This window comes from Ursus americanus, chromosome 5, assembly GCF_024610735.1.
Source record: "Ursus americanus isolate L20-20 chromosome 5, mUrsAme1.1.p, whole genome shotgun sequence".
NCBI lineage: Eukaryota > Metazoa > Chordata > Mammalia > Carnivora > Ursidae > Ursus > Ursus americanus.
Genome location: NC_142131.1, coordinates 60426979 through 60445974, shown reverse-complemented (window position 1 = coordinate 60445974; position 18996 = coordinate 60426979). Strand labels below are relative to the sequence as shown.

The window sequence follows — 18996 nt, the reverse complement described above, 5'->3', positions numbered from 1 at the left end:
TGTTTTCATCTATTGAGGTTACTGTTCAAACTTTAAGACTACCTGAAAGCCACATTTAATATTCTGCTACATTCCTCAAGTTCCTTTTAACATACATAGATGAAACCACAGAGTTTTACTTTTAGCTACAGAATGTAGAAAAAATTCAGGATGTGATCAGAGATAGATTCCTGCTCCATGCCTTCCAGCCTAGAGGATTACTGCTAAGAAAAAGGGTTTCTTCTTTGCCAATTTGGATACCTTTTATCCCTTTTTTGTTGTCTGATTGCTGTTGCAAGGACTTCTAGCACTATGTTGACTAATAATGGCGAGAGTGGGCATCCTTGTCGTGTTCCTGATCTTAAGGGAAAGGCTTCCAGTTTGTCCCCATTGAGAATGATATTCGCTGTAGGCTTTTCATAGATGGTTTTTATGAAATTGAAGAATGTACCCTCTATCCCTACACTCTGAAGGGTTTTAATCAGGAAAGGATGCTGTATTTTGTCAAACACTTTTTCTGCATCAATTGAGAGGATCATATGGTTCTTGACTCTTTTCTTGTTGATATGATCTATTACACTGATCGATTTGCGAATGTTGAACCACTCTTGCACTCCAGGGATGAATCCCACTTGGTCACTATGGATAATCCTTTTAATGTACTGTTGGATCCTATTAGCTAGGATCTTGTTGAGAATTTTGGTGTCCATATTCATCATGGATATCGGTCTGTAATTCTCCTTTTTGATGGGGTCTTTGCCTGGTTTGGGGATCAAGGTAATACTGGCCTCATAGAATGAGTTTGGTAGTTTTCCTTTTGTTTCTATTTTTTGAAACAGCTTCAGGAGAATAGGTATTATTTCTTCTTTGAATGTTTGGTAGAATTCCCGGGGGAATCCGTCAGGCCCTGAACTCTTGTTTTTTGGGAGGTTTTTGATCACTACTTCAATCTCTTCATAATTAATCAGATGACTGGATTAAGAAGATGTGGTCCATATATACAATGGAATATTACTCAGCCATCAAAAAGAACGATTTCTCAACATTTGCTGCAACATGGACAGGACTGGAGGAGATAATGTTAAGCGAAATAAGTCAAGCAGAGAAAGACAATTATCATATGGTTTCATTCATTTATGGAACATAAGAAGTAGGAAGATCGGTAGGAGAAGAAAGGGAAGAAGAAAGGGGGGGGTAAACAGAAGGGGGAATGAACCATGAGAGACTATGGACTGTGAGAAACAAACTGAGGGCTTCAGAGGGGAGGGGGGTGGGGGAATGGGATAGGCTGGTGATGGGTAGTAAGGAGGGCACGTATTGCATGGTGCACTGGGTGTTATACACAAGTAATGAATCATGGAACTTTACATCAGAAACTAGGGATGTACTGTATGGTGACTAACATAATATAATAAAAAATATTATTTAAAAAAAAAGAAAAAGGGGACAGAGCCTTGGGAAATAAGCAGTTTGACAGTGGGAACTGACTTCTCTCCATCAAGCCCTAAATCTGGAGGTGGGAGTACTAAGTATGAATATGACATTAGAAGAGAAAGCCAAAAGCAGAAGGGGCATGTGCCAAACTCACTCTAGGTGGAGACAACCACAAGGGGTAGAAGCTCAATATCAAACTATTCAGTCAGAGAAGAGACCTCAGTTAGCCCTCCTTGAGAGTCCCTTAATTCCTGTAGATTGTGAATGAGTTCCCAAGGTTCCAAATACCAAGGGCAATGCAGAAGGTGTTCAATTTAGAACCAAAATACCTGACATAGGGCTGCTGTGGCTGGTGACTCTACCGCAAACGTTGCAGAAAGGCAATCAAGTCAAAATCTGGATGGAGGACTTCAATGACACTCAAGGAGTTTTGGGTAGCAAAGGTAAGGTAAGAAAATTATCAGCAATAGAAGATCTCAGACCCTAAATAAGGCTGTAAGTTCACCAAAGACTTTATCAGCAGAGTCCAGCCCAGGTATAGAACCAGTCTTAAAACCTGCAGCATAACTTAGTATAAGTCCGGAGACAACTTGTGGATCCCAGACAACCTCAAAGCCCCAGCTTTACCCCTCCCCCAGCTCTGCTTGCTCCTATGTCTATACACCTATATTTAGGGTGACCATTTATCCAAACTGGCACCTTCCTGAGAGTAAAAGGGAGTTCTACTAAAATTTATGTCAAAACAATAGACACATACTAAGACTGTCCCAAGCAAACCAAGAAGTGTGATAATCTACTTTTATGCCATCCTTAGGAATATGGAATGGGGAGAAAAATCTGTAAGTTTCAGCATTCACCCAAAAGAGACTTTTAACTGGAAGTAAATGGATGGCATTAATAAGTTTAACTCATCATTTCCCAGCTAAATAGGAGAGAAAGGGGAGGTGAGCCTATGAGAAGCTGAAGTCAGTTAATTTTAAAAATAAGACATCGGCCACAGCAACCTTTCTCATGACACATCTCCAAAGGCAAGAGAAACAAAAGAAAAAATGAACTTGTGGGACTTCATCAAGATAAAAAGCTTCAAGGAAACAGTCAAAAAAACTAAGAGGCAGCCCACGGAATGGGAGAAGATATTTGCAAATGATACTACAGATAAAAGACTGGTATCCTAGATCTACAAAGAACTTCTCAAACTCAATACACAAGAAACAAATAAACAAATCAAAAAATGGGCAGAAGATATGAACAGACACTTTTCCAAAGAAGACATACAAATGGCTAACAGACACATGAAAAATGTTCAAAATCATTAGCCATCAGGGAAAATCAAATCAAAACCACACTAAGATACCACCTTAGGCCAGTCAGAATGGCAAAAATTGACAAGGCAAGAAACAACAATTGTTGGAAAGGATGTGGAGAAAGGGGATCCCTCCTACATTGTTGGTGGGAATGCAAGTTGGTACAGCCACTTTGGAAAACAGTGTGGAGGTCCCTTAAAAAGTTAAAAATTGAGCTACCCTATGACCCAGCCATTGCACTACTGGGTATTTACCCCAAAGATACAGACGTAGTGAAGAGAAGGGCCATATGCACCCCAATGTTCATAGCAGCATTGTCCACAATAGCTAAATCACGGAAGGAGCCGAGATGCCCTTCAACAGATGACTGGATTAAGAAGATATGGTCCATATATACAATGGAATATTACTCAGCCATCAAAAAGAACGATTTCTCAACATTTGCTGCAACATGGACGGGACTGGAGGAGATAATGCTAAGCAAAATAAGTCAAGCAGAGAAAGACAATTATCATATGGTTTCTCTCATCTATGGAACATAAGAACTAGGAAGATTGGTAGGAGAAGAAAGGGATAAAGAAAGGGGGGGTAATCAGAAGGGGGAATGAAGCATGAGAGACTATGGACTCTGAGAAACAAACTGAGGGCTTCAGAGGGGGTGGGGAATGGGATAGGCTGGTGATGGGTAGTAAGGAGGGCACGTATTGCATGGTGCACTGGGTGTTATACGCAACTAATGAATCATCGAACTTCAGATCAAAAAAATAAAAATTTAAATTAAAAACTAAAAAATAAATAAATAAAACTAATATAACGTAAATAAATAAATAAATAAATAAATAAATAAATAAATAAATAAATAAATCATTCCACGTGAAACTAATATTATACTCCATGTTCACTAACTGGAATTTAAATAAAACCTTTAAGGGCGCCTGGATGGCTCAGTCCGTTAAGCTTCCTACTCTTGATTTTGGTCATGATCTCAGGGTCCTGGGATTGAGCCCCACGTCAGGCTCCCTGTTTAGAGGGAAGTCCCCTTGTCTCCCTCTCCCTCTACTCCTCCCCTTGCTTGAGCTCTCTCTCTGTAAGTAAATAAATCTTTAAAAATAAATACATACATACTTTAAAAAAAAGAAAGAAAGAAAGAAAGAAAGAAAGAAAGAAAGAAAGAAAGAAAGAAAGAAAGAAAGAGAAAGAAAGAAAGAAAGAAAGAAAGAAAGGAAGAAAGCTGTATTTTCTCTGCATATCCAAGTGGTACATTTTATTTTTTAAAGATAGCAGGGAGATCGGTAGGAGAAGGAAGGGAAGAATGAAGGGGGGGGGTAAAGAGAAGGGTGAATGAACCACGAGAGACTATGGACTCTGGGAAACAAACTGAGGGTTTCAGAGGGGAGGGGGTGGGGGATTGGGCTAGGCTGATGATGGGTATTAAGGAGGGCACGTATTGCATGGTGCACTGGGTGTTATACACAAACAATGAATCATGGAACACTACATCAAAAACTAAGGATGTACTGTATGGTGATCATCATATAATAAAAAATTTTTAAAAATAAAGATAGGGCAACATTTAAGTGGGACAGAAAATAAGATCAGATACACATAATCAAGCACTGTATTACATTTACTCCATGCAATATAAAGGCAACGCTCATTGAACTGGGTACACACCTATCTTTCAGCAATATAAACAAAACCACCTTTCTTTATTAGGTACTATGTTAAAGTTATAGGATTTTAACTTCGTGAATGCGTACTTAATTAAAGAGAATGCCAAAATATATAATAGTTGTAATGATGTACTATACAGTGGCTATCTGAACATAATAAAAATAAATAAATAAATACTAAAAAGATCTAATAGTTAACAGGTGTTCAAAAATGGTATCATTACTATCCACACATCTCTCTTTCCTTCCTAAGAATATATTCCATTGCAAATTGTGAAAGGGGTTTAAAAATCATAAATCATCATTTCTCTCTGGTAACATTAATAATTTATCTTCAGAATTTTTACTGTTGCTCACCTTCAATTTGTAAAAAACACAAAATCGATTAAGCACAACAAAATGAAGTACAAAAAAACGAAGTATGCCTGTAAAAGATTCCCTTTTCTTCAGAAATTTTTTACCACTTAGATACAAGCATATTTGTAAGGAGCCTTTCACAATAATGCTATTTTCTCACTCTACACAACTTCCTAGAGTGACATCTATCCCTTCAGCCCAGAATCTTTCCCTCGCTAACTAGGCTGGAATATACAACTACTTGCCTGATATCCACTTCAAAGTGTTGTAGGTATTTCAGTGTTTTCCAAACTAAAATTATCTGTCACCCCAACTCACTCTTGCTTTTCTATTTGTGTTCCTTCTTCCAACAAGTTAGTCATCATTTATCCAAGTTGGTCTCCACTTTCCTCCCTTAACCAACCAAACATTAAAAATTATTGATTATCCCTTCTGAATTGTTCTGAAATTTTCCCTTTTTGCTGTCCTTGCCAATAAAGTTCAGGTCCTAATTACACCTCACTTGAAATGCTACAATAGACATTCCTTCAATCTAATCACTCTTTCTAATCCATCTTTTTTTGTTGTTGTTGCAAAAGTGATTATTCTAAGACAGAAATATTATCATGCATCTGTCTGTGAAGGGGTGGAATAAGCAAGAATTTTGGTCAGGTAACGTAAAAGTTCTACAAAGATCTACACTCAAAAGTATAGCAATCCTCATCCCCTCAAACTCATCAGCAGAGAATACCTAAACCATAAATCCCCACCAAGGAAGATAACATTGTATCATCTACTATTTAATTTTGATTAAAAAATCAACTTATAAGACAGTAAGAGTTGTACATGATTATTTGACAGACATAAAATCTATCGAATAGCTATAGACCTTTTCCCTGTATCTCAAAACCTGAGAGCCAAAATATGGTTCGATTAAATCATCTGACTCAACTCTTACAGCTTATTTATTTTGGGGCTATTATCTTTCCTACCTGTATTTTCTATTAAAAATTATATTTCCTTGGTTTCCTTAGTTTTAATTTTTTTTTACAGTTTTATTGGTGTAATTCACATATCACATAATTCACCCAGTTAGAGTGTATATTCAACGGTCTTTAATATATTCAGAGAGTTGTGCAACTGTCATCGCAATTAATTTTAGAACATTTTCATCACCCCAAAAAGAAACCCTGTACCCATGAATCAGTCAGTCCCTATTTCTTCCCAAACCCCCTAGTCTTAAGCAATCACTAATCTGCTTTCTGTCTATACAGATTTGTCTATTCTGGATACCTCATATGAATGTAACCATAAAATATGTGATCTTATATGACTGGCTTCTTTCACTTAGATTATGTCCAGGGTTCATCCATGTTGTAGCATATATCAGAATTTCATTTTTTATTATTGAATAATATTCCATATGGATATACCATATTTTATTTGTCCATTCATTAGCAGATAGACATGTGGACTGTTCCTACTTTTTTGGCTATTATGAATAAAGTTTCTGTGAACATTCATGCACAAATTTTTGTGTGAACAGGTGTTTCCATTTTTCTCAGGTATGCACAACTAGGAGAGGATTGCTGGATCACATGTAACATTTTGAGGGACTTCCAAACTATTTTCCAAAGCATCTTTACCATTTTAAATTTCCACCAGCAATGTATGAGAGTTCCAATTTTTCTATATTCAACATAATAGTTGTTATCAGTATTTTTAATTATAGCCATCCTACTGGGTATGAAGGGATTCTCATTCAAGTTGACTTGCATTTCCCTAATGGATAATGATACCGAGCATCTTTTCATGTGCTTATCAGCCATTTATATATCTTCTATCGAGAAATGCTTGTTTGGATCCTTTGCTCATTTTTTTTTTTTAAAGATTTTGTTTATTTATTTGACAGAGATAGAGACAGCCAGCGAGAGAGGGAACACAAGCAGGGGGAGTGGGAGAGGAAGAAGCAGGTTCATAGCGGAGGAGCCTGATGTGGGGCTCGATCCCATAACGCCGGGATCACGCCCTGAGCCGAAGGCAGACGCTTAACCGCTGTGCCACCCAGGCGCCCCTCCTTTGCTCATTTTTAAATTGAGTTATTTTTTCCTTTTATCGTGAGTTGTTAAGAATTCTTTATATATTCCAGATACAAGTCCCTTATCAGATATATAACCTGCAAATATTTTATCCCAATCTATGGATTGTCTTTTCATTTTCTTTATGATGTCTCCTGACTTTGTTTTTAAACTTGTATGAATTTTTTGCAAATTCCTTCAAACTTTGAATATTAAAATGTTTAATATTTTTGTTATATTTTACAATCCTACTGAAAATCTTTCAGAGAATCCCATCACATTCAAGAGAAAATAGAAATCCCGGTCCTTAAGGCCATTCATGATCCAGACTATTACCACCTCCTTCAATTTAGATACTGTCTCTCTCACATATGACTTACCCCTCAGTCTATATGCCCTAAACCAAATTCTTGATTTTTGCCCAGCAATGTTTTTCCTCAGTCTCTCCCATTTTAATAAATGGCAACACCATCCTTCTAGTTGGTCAAGCCAAAACCATGGAGTCAGTCTTGATTACTTTAATATTCTACCATTCAGTCCATCAATGAATAACAGTCCCTCCTGTTAGTTCAGCTTTCAGAATATATGCAAAATCTGACCTCTCTACCTTTACCTTTACTCTTATTACTCTTAGTAATAACTCTTGCTTAGATTACGACAATAGTCTCCTAACTATAATCTCCCTAATTCCTTGTCTTTTCATAATCTATTCTCAACACAGTAGCCAGGGTGATTCTTTTAAAAGCTAAGTTATATCATGTCACCCTTCTAAACCTTTCAAAGGCTTTCCAATCCACTCATATTCACCTACAATGTCTTATGTGATATGGCCTCTGCTTCTTCTTTCACTTCCTCTCCCTTCTCCTCCTCCCACACTCCACTCCTGGAACCCAGGCCTTCTTGCTTCGGTGCCTTGCTCCAACTATTCCCTCCACCTGGAATACCCTTCTCTCCTGTGAGGCACACATTTTGCTCTGTCTCCTTCTTTAGTTCTCTGCTCAAATTTCAGTTTCAACTTCTCTGATGATACTACTTAAAACAGTGAACCTCCATTCCAATACTCTCTCACCCCCACCTTACTTTTTCTCTATAGCATTCATTACCACATAAAACAGTATAAATTTACTCACTTTATTGTCCACCTCTTCCAACTAGAATGTGGACTTGATGAAGAAAAAAATTTTATGTTTAATCAATTTCATTCATTACAATATATCTCTAGCGATTAGCATACTTTTGGCACATAATGATTCCTCAACCAACCACGAATAAATGAATACCTGGATTTGTGGGCTAACAATCATTCTAGCTCCATAAATATTAGAACACAGGGTTCAAAAGCACAACTTTCAAATGTTAGTTCTTACATTTCTCTATGGCATTTCTGGTAGTCTTCTGAAGACATACCTAGGAAAGGAAAAAAACCAACCTATTAGAAATATAATTCAAACAGAGACCACAGGCCAAAATTAGGTAAAAAGAAATATTCTCTCTAAAATATATGGTGATAGTACAGTTTATTTTTGTAATTTTATTGTTTTATATTGTTCTTATGTCTGCCACTTAAATTAGGTAGAAGCATTTTCAAAATACCGAAATAAACAAATTTGTTGGGAAATTTTATGAGATGCAGGAATCTATCAGCCTATATTTGGATACTTATAATTACTGAAAAAGTCCTCTCCAATATTTTATCCTACTTGATTCTTACAACAGTCCTGTGAGGCAAATATAACAATTTACTATTCCCGTGCTGCATATACGAAAAGAATTACTGGTCAAGTTATAAAACTAACAGTTGCATACCTGGAACTTAAACTCAGATCTCATGGTTTTTAATCCAGTACCAAGTATATAGATATGCACATTAGTACACTGATTCGCCAAGAAAATACCTACCAGTCAACATTTTGCTGTCCAGGTCCACTATGATATTACTTAGGAACATAAAGAACTGTGGGAATAGTCTTCTGAAGAACTTGTGATTCTACTCACCTGCAGAATTCTGCTTACGTTTAATTAGAATTTTACAGTTAAGTAAAAGTGAAGTGAATGGTGCCTAGTAATCACTGAGAAGCATTTCCCTGAAATGGAGGTTCCCAAAATACAAAAGGCTACAGTGAACTACTCACTGCTTTTGCTGATAATACTCTCTTGCTTTTCCTTCTGATGATCTAGACATGGCCTGTGACTCAATATAACAGGAGTCCTGCATCTCCCTGCCCAAAGTGACTGTTCAAGGATAGGCATATGAAATAATTTAAGCCAATATGTAACACCAGGGCTTTTATTCAAATCATTGGGAAAGAGAAGCACTTTGTTCACTGGATTTGAAGCTGTAAGTATATAACCCTGGACCTAAAAAGAGTTGCTATATGAAAGGAGCTTAGCTGAGAGTTTAACTGGCACAGAGGGACCGTGAGCTGGCAGATGGAAAGGAACTGGTTCCTAATGATGTCGTTTGAAATCCTGGACCAAGTTGTATTTGCATATCATTTACTACTGGATTTTTCAGGTACATGTGGTAATAACTTCCTTTTTTAACCTAATAAAGTTTGAGGTAGGATTTCTTTTTCTTTTTCTCTTTTTTGTCACCTGCAGTGGGCAAAGAGCCTAACTGAAACACTTGCTAAAGAGATAGGCTGCTTCTTTGGGCAGTTTATATCAGCAAAGGAGTTGCCAAACTAAACATAACACAGAGGACAAGGTTTTTGAACTGTTAGAAATACTGTCATCCATACTGCTATCAACTCTCCCTTAAGGGACCCCATAATCAATGCTTAATTCTTTGGTATTACTTATCCCTGCTTTTTGGCAGGCTCTGATAGGTGAGCTGACAACATCCATTCCCATTCCCCCTCTCCATTTTTTTCCATTTTCCCTTGCTTTATATCAATACAGAGACTAGGAGAGTGAAATACTTGGTGTGTTTTTTAAAATAAACTTTATTAAAGAAGCCGCCCAAGTAGTCAATAGGTATATGACTCAGTCCTGGCCAATAGATCTAAATAGAAGTCTTCTGGAGAATTTCTTAGAAAGCTTTTGCTCTTCTGATAAAGAGATGTATATGGCTAGTACTGCCTTTTCTCATTCTTTTCCCTGGAACACTGCTGTGATACCTACAGGCTTAGCAACCATTCTACAACTACGGGGAAACAAGCCAACACATTTGGTGGTAGAAAGATACAATGACTATAGGATCTTAATGATATTGGTGAGCTGCAACATTAGCTCTGGCCTGGGAAGAGAAGTAATCCAATATAAATAAACATGTTCTGCATGACAAAAAATAACATAAACAAAAAGACAACTGACAACCTGGGAGAAATGGTCATGATATATACCACAGATAAAAGGCTAATATTCTTTAAAAAAATTTTTTTGAGTATAGGTAATACACATTACACTAGATTTATGTGTACAACATAGTGATTTAACTTCTCTATACATTATATTATGCTCATCACAAGTGTAGCTACCATTTGTCACCACAGGATGCTATTACAATACCAATGACTATATTCCCTATGCTGTGACTTTTATTCCCTTGCCTTATTCATTCCACAACTGAAAGCCTGTGTTTCCTACTCCTCTTCACCCATATTGCCTATGCCCCCAATCCCTTTCCCTCTGGGAACCATTAGTTTTTTCTCTCTATTTACAGATCTGATTCTGTTTTTTTTGTTTGTTTTTAAAATTCTTTTAAGTTTTATTTATATAAGTAATCTCTACACCCAACATGGTGCTCGAACTCACAACTCTGAGATCAAGAGTCACATGCTCTTCCAACTGAGCCAGCCCAGTGCCTGTTTTTTGTTTTTTAATTTGCTTTCTTTTTTAGATTCCACACATGTGAAATCATATGGTATTTGTCTTTCTCAGTCTCACTTATTTCGCTTAGCATAATACCTGCTAGGTCCATTCATGTTGTTGCAAAAGGCAAGATCTCAACCTTTTTTATGGCTTCATAATATTCCTCTCTCTCTCTCTCTCTCTCTCTCTCTCTCTCTCTGTGTGTGTGTACATACCATATCTTCCTTATTCGTTCATCCATCGATGTACACTTAGATTGCTTCCATATCTTGGCTCTTGCAAATAATGCTACAATACATAGGGGAGCATGTATCCTTTCCAATTAGTGTTTTCGTTTTCTTTGGGTAAATACCCACTGATGGAATTACTGGATCATATGGTATTTCTATTTTTGATTTTCTGAGGAACATCCACACTGCTTTCTACAGTGGCTGTACCAATTTACATTCCCACCAAACATGGGTAAGAGTTCCTTTTTAAAAAAAATTTTGTGTTTTTTTTTTTTTTAATTTGTAATTTTGTGCCCACCAGGGGCATCTGGATGGCTCAGTTGGTTAAGCACCTGACTTCAGCTTTAGTCATGATCCCAAGGCCCTGGGACCGAGTCCCATGTTGGGCTCCCTGCTCAGTGGAGAGCCTGCTTCTCCCTCTGCCCTTCCCCCATGCTTGTGCTCACATGCTCTCTGATAAAATCTTTCAAAAAAATTTTGTATTTAAATTCAATTTGATTAATATATACTGTATTCTTAGTTTCAGAGATAGAATTTAGTGATTCATCAGTTGCATACAACACCCAGTGCTCATTACTTCAAGTGCCCTCCTTAATGCCCATCACCCAATTACCTTATCTTCCCACCCACCTATGTTCCTGCAATCCTCAGTTTCTTTCCTTTAGTTAAAATTCTCATATGATTTGCCTCCCTCTCTGTTTTCCTCTTATTTTCTTTTTCCTTCCCTTCCCCTATGTTCATCAGTTTTGCTTCTTAAATTCCACATAAAAGTGAAATCATATGGTTTTTATCTTTCTCAGACTGACTTATTTGGTTTAGCATAATACCCTCTAGTTTCATCCACGTCATTGTAAATAGCAAGAGTTCATTCTTTTTGATGGCTGACTAATATTCCATTGTGTATATATACCACATTTCCTTATCCATTCATTTGTCAATAGACATCTGGGTTCTTTCCATAGTTTAGCTTTGTGGATACCGCTGCTATAAACATTGGGATGCATGTGCCCCTTTGAATCACTGTTTGTAAAACCTAGTAGTGCAATTGCTGGGTCATAAGGTAGCTCCACTTTTGACTTTTTGAGGAACCTCCATAAGTTTTCCAGATGGCTACACCATTTTGCATTCCCACCAATGGTGTAAGAGGATTCCCCTTTCTCCGCATCTTCACCAACATCTGTTGTTTCCCGAGTTATTAATTTTAGTCATTCTGACTGGTATGAGGTGGTATCTCATTGTGGTTTTGATTCATATACGAGTGTTCCTTTTTTCCCACATCCTCGCCAACAATTGTTTTTTCTTGTCTTTTTATTTTATCCATTCTGACAGGTATGTGGTTTTGATTTGCATTTCCCTGATGATTAGTGATGTGGAGCATCTTTTCATTTGTCTGTTGGCTATCCGTATGTCTTCTTTGGAAACATATCTATTCAGGTACTCTGCCCATTTTTTAAATCAGATTGTTCAGTTTTTTTGGTGCTGAGTTGGAGAAGTTCTTTATATATTTTGGATATTAACCCCTTATTGGATATATCATTTGCAAATAGCTTCTCCCATTCATTAGGCTGCCTTTTTGTTTTATTGATGGTTCCCTTCACTGTACAAAAGCTTTATAATGTAGTCCCAATAATTTATTTTTGCTTCTGTTTCCCATGCCTCAGGAGACATATCTAGAAAAATGTTGCGATGGCTGATGTAAAAGAAAGTACTGCCTGTATTCTCTCCTAGGATTTTTATGGTTTCAGCTCTCACATTTAGGTCTTTAATCCATTTTGAGTTTATTTTGTGTATGATGCAAGAAAGTTGTCCAGTTTCATTCTTTTGCATGTAGCTGTCCAGTTTTCCCAGCATCATTTATTGAAGAGGCAGTCTTTTCCCCAGTGTGTATTCTTGCCTCCTCTGTTACAGATTAATTGCCCATGTAAGCATGGGTTTATTTCTGGGCTCTCTATTCTGTTCCATTGATCTACATGTCTGTTTTTTGTGCCAGAACCGTACTGTTTTGATTATAGTTTTGCAGCATATCTTGAAATCTGGAAGTACAACACCTCCAGCTTTGTTCTTTTTCAATATTGTTTTGGCTATTGGGGTCTTTTGTGGTTCCACACACATTTTAGGATTATTTGTTCTAGTTCTGTGAAAAATGCTATTGATAGTGTAATAAGGATTGCATTAAATTTTTAGATTGTCTTTGGAAGTACGGACATTTAAAAAATATTAATTCTTCCAATTCGTGAGCATGGATATCTTCCCATTTGTTTGTGTCCTCTTTAATTTCTTTCATCAGTGTTAACAGTCTTCAATTTCTTTCATCAGTGTTTCATAATTTTCAGAGTACATGTCTTACACCTCCTTGGTTAAGTTTATTCCTAGGCATTTTATTCTTTTTTGTGCAATTATAAATGGAGTTGTTTTCTTAATTTCTCTTACAGCTACTTCATTATCAGTGTATAGATATGCTGATTTCTGGGTATTAGTTTCATAACCTTAAACTTTATTGAGCTTATTTATTACTTCTAATAGTTTTTTGGTCTTCTATGTACAGTATCATGTCATCTGCAAATAATGACAGTTTAATTTCTTCCTCACTGATGGATGCATCTTAGTTCTTTTCCTTGCTTGATTCCTGTGGCTAGGATGTCTAGCACTATGCTGTAGTAACAGAAAAGTAGAAAGAAAGGACATCCTTATCTTGTTCCTGATCTAGAGGAAAAGCTCTCAGTTTTTCACCATTTGAGTATGATATCAACTGTGGGGTTTTTTTTTTTTTTCATAGATGGCCTTTATTATGTTGAGGTATGTTCCCTCTAAACCTGCTTTGTAGAAAGTTTCTTAACATGAAGGAATTTTAAATTTTGTTAAATGCTTTCCTTGCATGTACTGAGATAATCATATGATTTTTATCCTTCATTTTGTTGATGTGGTGTATCATGCTGATTGATTTGCAAATAATGGACCATTCTTGCATCCCCAGAATAAATCCCATTTGGTAGCAGTGAATGATCCTTTTAATGTGTTGTTGAATGTAGTTTGCTAGTATTTTACTGAGGATTTTTGCAACTCTGTTCATCCAGGATTTTGACCTGTAACTAAATTTCATTTTTCTTTCTTTTTCTTTCTTTCTTTCTTTCTCTTTCTTTCTCCTTCCACCCTCCCTCCCTTCTTTCCTTCCTTCCTCCCTCCCTACCTTCTTCCTTCCTCCCTCCCTACCTTCTTCCTTCCTTCCTTCCTTCCTTCCTTCCTTCCTTCCTTCCTTCCTTCGTGTGTATTTGTCTGGTTTGGTATCATGGTAATATTGGCCTTGTGGAATGAATTTGGAAGACTTCCTTCCTCTCCTATTTTTTGGAAAAGTTTGGGAAGAATAAGTATTAACTCTTTTAAGTGCTGGGTAGTAGCCACCTGTGAATCCATCTGGTCCTAGACTTTAATTTTTTGGTATTTTTTAAGGTACTGATTCAATTTTGTTATTAGTAATTCGTCTGTTAAGATTTTCTATTTCTTCCTGATTCAGTTTGGAAGATTGTATGTTACTAGGAATTCACCTATTACTTCTAGGATGTCCAATTTTGGGGCATAATTTTTCATATTATTCTCATAATCTTTTATATTTCTGGAGTCATTACTTCTCTTTCATTTCTGGTTTTATTTATTTGGGTCATTCCTCTTTTTCTCTTGATGAATCTGGCTAAGGGCTCATCAATTTTGTTTCTTTTCAAAGAACCAGCTCCTGCTTTCATTGATCTGTTCTACTATTTTTTGTTTTTGTTTTAGTCTCTATAATATTTATTTCTGCTCTGAACTTTATTTTTTTCTTTCTTTCTACTCACCTTGGGAATTGTTTGTTCTTTTTCTAATTATTTTAGGTTTAAGGTTAGATAATTTATTTGAACTTTTTCTTGTTTCTTGAGGTAGACCTCTATCACTATATATTTCAATCTCAGAACTGCTTGTCTTAAAGGTTTGGGACAATTATGTTTTTATTTTCTTGTGTCTCCATGTGATTCTTGATTTCACCTTTGCTTTCTTGTTGATCCATTGGTTGTTTTGTATTATACTGTTTAGTCTCCATGTGTTTTTGGTTTTTTTTCCAGTTTTTTCTTGTGACTCATTTCAAGTTTTATAGTGTTGTAGTCAGGAAAGATGCATGGTATGATTTCAACCTTCTTAAATTTACTAAGACTTTCTTTCTGGCCTAACATGCAAGCTATTCCCAAGAACGTTCCATGTACACTTGAAAAGAATGTATATTCTGTTGTTTGGATGAAATATTTTGTGTATATCTGTTATATCCATCTGGTGTAATGTGTCATTCAAAGACACCGTTTCCTTATTGATTTTCTCCCTGGATGATCTATCCATTGATTTGAATGGGGTGTTTAAGTCCCATACTACTATTATATTACCATCAGTTTCTCTCTTTATGTCCATTAATATTTGCTTTATGTATTTAGGCGCTCCAATATTGGGTGTGTAGATATTTAGAGCTTTTATATTCTCTTACTGGCTTGATCCCTTTATCATTATGTAATGCCTTTCTTTGTCTCTTATTATAGTCTTTGTTTTAAAGTCTATTTTGTCTGATAAAAATGTTGCTACCCTGGCCTGTTTTTCACTTCCATGTGTACGGTAAATGTTTTTCCAGCCCTTCATTTTCAGTCTGTATGTGTCTTTAGATCTGAGATGAGTCTCTTATAGGCAGCATATAGATAGGTTGTTTATTTAATCCATTCTGTCACCGTATGTCTTTTGATTGGAGCCTTTAGGAAAAGGCTAATATTCTTAATATCTAATGAACCTAGAAAGGGAGGGTTAAAGATGAAAAACCAGACAAAAAATGGGGAAAAGGCATGAAAAAATATTCACACACAAAGAAAATAAAAATGGCTCTCAAACATATGAAAATGTTTAAGCTCACATATAATTAGGAAAACACAAATTAAAATAACACTGAGATACCATTTCTCACCTACTAGAGTAGAAAAATTTTAAAACATGACAATATATCTTGTTGGTGAGGATATGAGGAAACAAGCACTATAAGACTTTGCTGGTGGGAATGCAAACTGGTTTAATCTTTCTGGAGGAAAATTTGGCAATACTCAGCAAAACTATATATGCACTTACCTTTCAACTCAGCCATCCTAATTCTGAGAATCTACCTTGAAGATATTCCATCAATAATATGAAAAAATATATATCGTAAGTTTATTCATTAACACCTGATTTGTAGTGGCAAAGTATTGGGAAAAAACCCTACATACCCCATTCATAAGAGAGCAGTTAAATAAATGAAAGTGCATTCATACAGTGGAATACTATGTAGCTATTTAAAAAAACATGAGGAAGATCTCTATAAAACCAGCTGGAGTGATTCTAGTACATACTATTATGTGGGGAAAAAACAAAATAAAATGAGTCTCTATAAGTATGTTAACTTTCATGCAAGAAATAAGAAGATATAAGAAAATACATACAAAAGAAATATAAGAAGGATAAACCATAAACTAAAGAGACTAGTTACTTATAAGGGTTGGATGGGAAAGGTGTAGAAAGAAGAGGGGAACAGGATCAGTGTAGCAGGAAGGAGGAAGTGATATTTTCTGAGAATATACATATTTCTTATAGCCTGAACTCTCAGAACCATAACAATGTTTCACAAAACTTCACATAGCCCCTTTTCCCTGAATAAAGAAACAAACAAAAACCAGGATGGAGAACGAAAAATTGAATCCAACACTAACAAATCAATCTTCGTATATACCAAGTGAATACCAACTGTACTGTAAGGGGAGGGAAGAAAAGAACTAACCTATATATATAACTTTGGAAAACAGTATTTTAATTGGTAATAGTAATAACAAGAGTAATATAATAACAAACAGAACTGTACATAAATGCTGTAATCTATTTAGTAAATGTGTTTCTCAAAGGGATCTGGGTTAACAATTCTGAAACTTCTTTATGTGTATACTAGAATTACATAAATATGTAAATAAATAATGAAAGTATTGGATTTAAATACATAAAATAAATATTCATGGCTTCATACTGATATAAACAACTGAATAGATAAGTGGCAGAAAAGAGTTCTCTTACAGTAGAATTCCAATTAGTAAATGTAGCAGCAAAATGTGAAACAGAAAATCACCATTAGACAAACACCAGAGTAATAAATATCACAAATTCCTCTGATGACTACTAATATTAGTGACTGAAAGTTTAAGGAGAAACAGGATTTACAGTGTCTCAAACTATCTTTTCTATATATTTAATGACATAAAGTGAAGCTAGTAACTTAACCATGCAGAAAACCACAGACACTACATCAATCATATGACAAAGTTTAATATCACCAGTAATAAGATATACTGACATCAAGAACTTCATAGGTTGTACTGAAAAGGGCATAACATCATTTCTGCAGCATTCTTTAAAAAATTGATTAAATTCATTCCCGTCATGAGAAAACATTAGACAAATTCAAATTGAGGGACGTTCTACAAAGTAACTGATCAGTAATCTTCAAAAGTATCAAGACTATGAAAGACAAAGAAAGACTGAGAAACTGTTACAGACTATAGTAGATTAAGGGAAAAATAACAATTAGATGCAATGTTGGATCCTGAAACATAAGAAAAGAGACTAGTGGAAAAACTGGTGAAATGTGAATAAAGTCTGTAATTTAATTAGTTTTATGCCATTGTTCATTTACTGATTCTGATCACTGTACTAATGTTACATTAGGGGAAGCTGGGTGAGAGATATATAGGCACTCTGTGTACTATTTTTGCATCTTTTATGCAAGTCTAAAATTAGTTCAAAATAAAAGTTATAAAAAAGACCCATATATGCTTAAGCTACTACTAGTCAGATATTATTTGCAGCCAAAGGTAATCCTAATCAATGAACTTAGCTTATAAAATGGTTAAAAAAATTACTTTGTTTTTCCGACATAGATGAGGGGTTTCTCCTGTGACATGAGAAAAAAGAACGTGAAAACTCACCTAAAATTGCAGAGAGGTTTGAAAACTGTGGTACCTTCTCTATTGCTACTGCTTTACTGGTATCCAGAAGAGTGGAATTTTTGCATTGCATGTGTTCTTCCAACTTGGGACATTCCCAGTCTAAAACAGCAGGAAGAAATGGCACACAACTTTGAACAGCACACAAGTAGTACATTACCTCCCCCAGCCCCAACTTAGGTCCCCATACCAGCTTAGGTCCCCATACCAGCTTAGGTCCCCATACCAAGCTGTGGTAAATAAGGATTTTGAGTAAGACAGATAAAAAAGACAAGCCTTGATGGCATCAGGATAATAAATAATCTTTGGCCTATTTCAGTGCTCTAACCTACTTTCTTTCATAGATTTTTGCCCAATAAAGATTATTGACCTAAGGGACAGACAGCACACACAGGAGGTTCCTCTTAATATTTTATGTATAAATTATACCTAGGTCCCATTAAATATCATATCACCAAATAACATACTAGTATCACTTGATGTCAGTTTTAAGCCTTCCATTGACTTCCCACTATGGAAGAATGAAGTTATTCTCTCTTACATCCCTGTCCCCACCTTTCCCACAATTCCCATTGTCCTGATATCATTATATTGCATATGTAGTTAGATCAATATTTGGTGTAGACTTTATGATAATAAACTGCTATAAAATTGCTATTTACTCTTGTGGTATACCATGACAACTGTTTCTCCGCCCTGGAGTCAATAAGGCTTTTCTGTTTTAATTTTCTCTATATTTTTCATCTATTTAATCAAATTCTATAAATTTTTTATTCCATTCTCTAGCATTCTAAAGTTACATAAAGCTCTATCTCGGTGTTTTTCATCTATTGTGCTAGGCACACTGTGGCCCTTTCAACACAGAAATCATACTCTTTGGCTTTAGGAAATGTTCTTGAATTATAACATTGATAATTTTCTTCCCTTTGTTTCTTCCATTATCTTTGTCTGAAACTCCTTTTATTCGATATTGGATTTCATATACTCTTCCTCTAATTTTTTTCCCTCTAAATTGCAACATTTTTCTTTATTTTCCTCCTGACTCTTTTCTCCTCAACCCTAACTTCTAAGCCTTCTACTGAGTTTTTCACTGCTATTGTGTTTGTTATCAGAATATTGCTTTTTAT

The 18996-nt window shown here is 35.8% G+C and overlaps 1 protein-coding gene across 1 annotated transcript in view; it reads right to left on the bottom strand.

The window, feature by feature from the left end:
- Positions 1–18996, bottom strand: part of MEIKIN (meiotic kinetochore factor) — an 88947-nt gene that overhangs the window by 52475 nt on the left and 17476 nt on the right. The window contains 2 exon segments of the mRNA XM_087862312.1: positions 8172–8211; positions 17852–17971. Of these exon segments, the coding sequence (XP_087718438.1) occupies positions 8172–8211; positions 17852–17971 (160 nt within the window).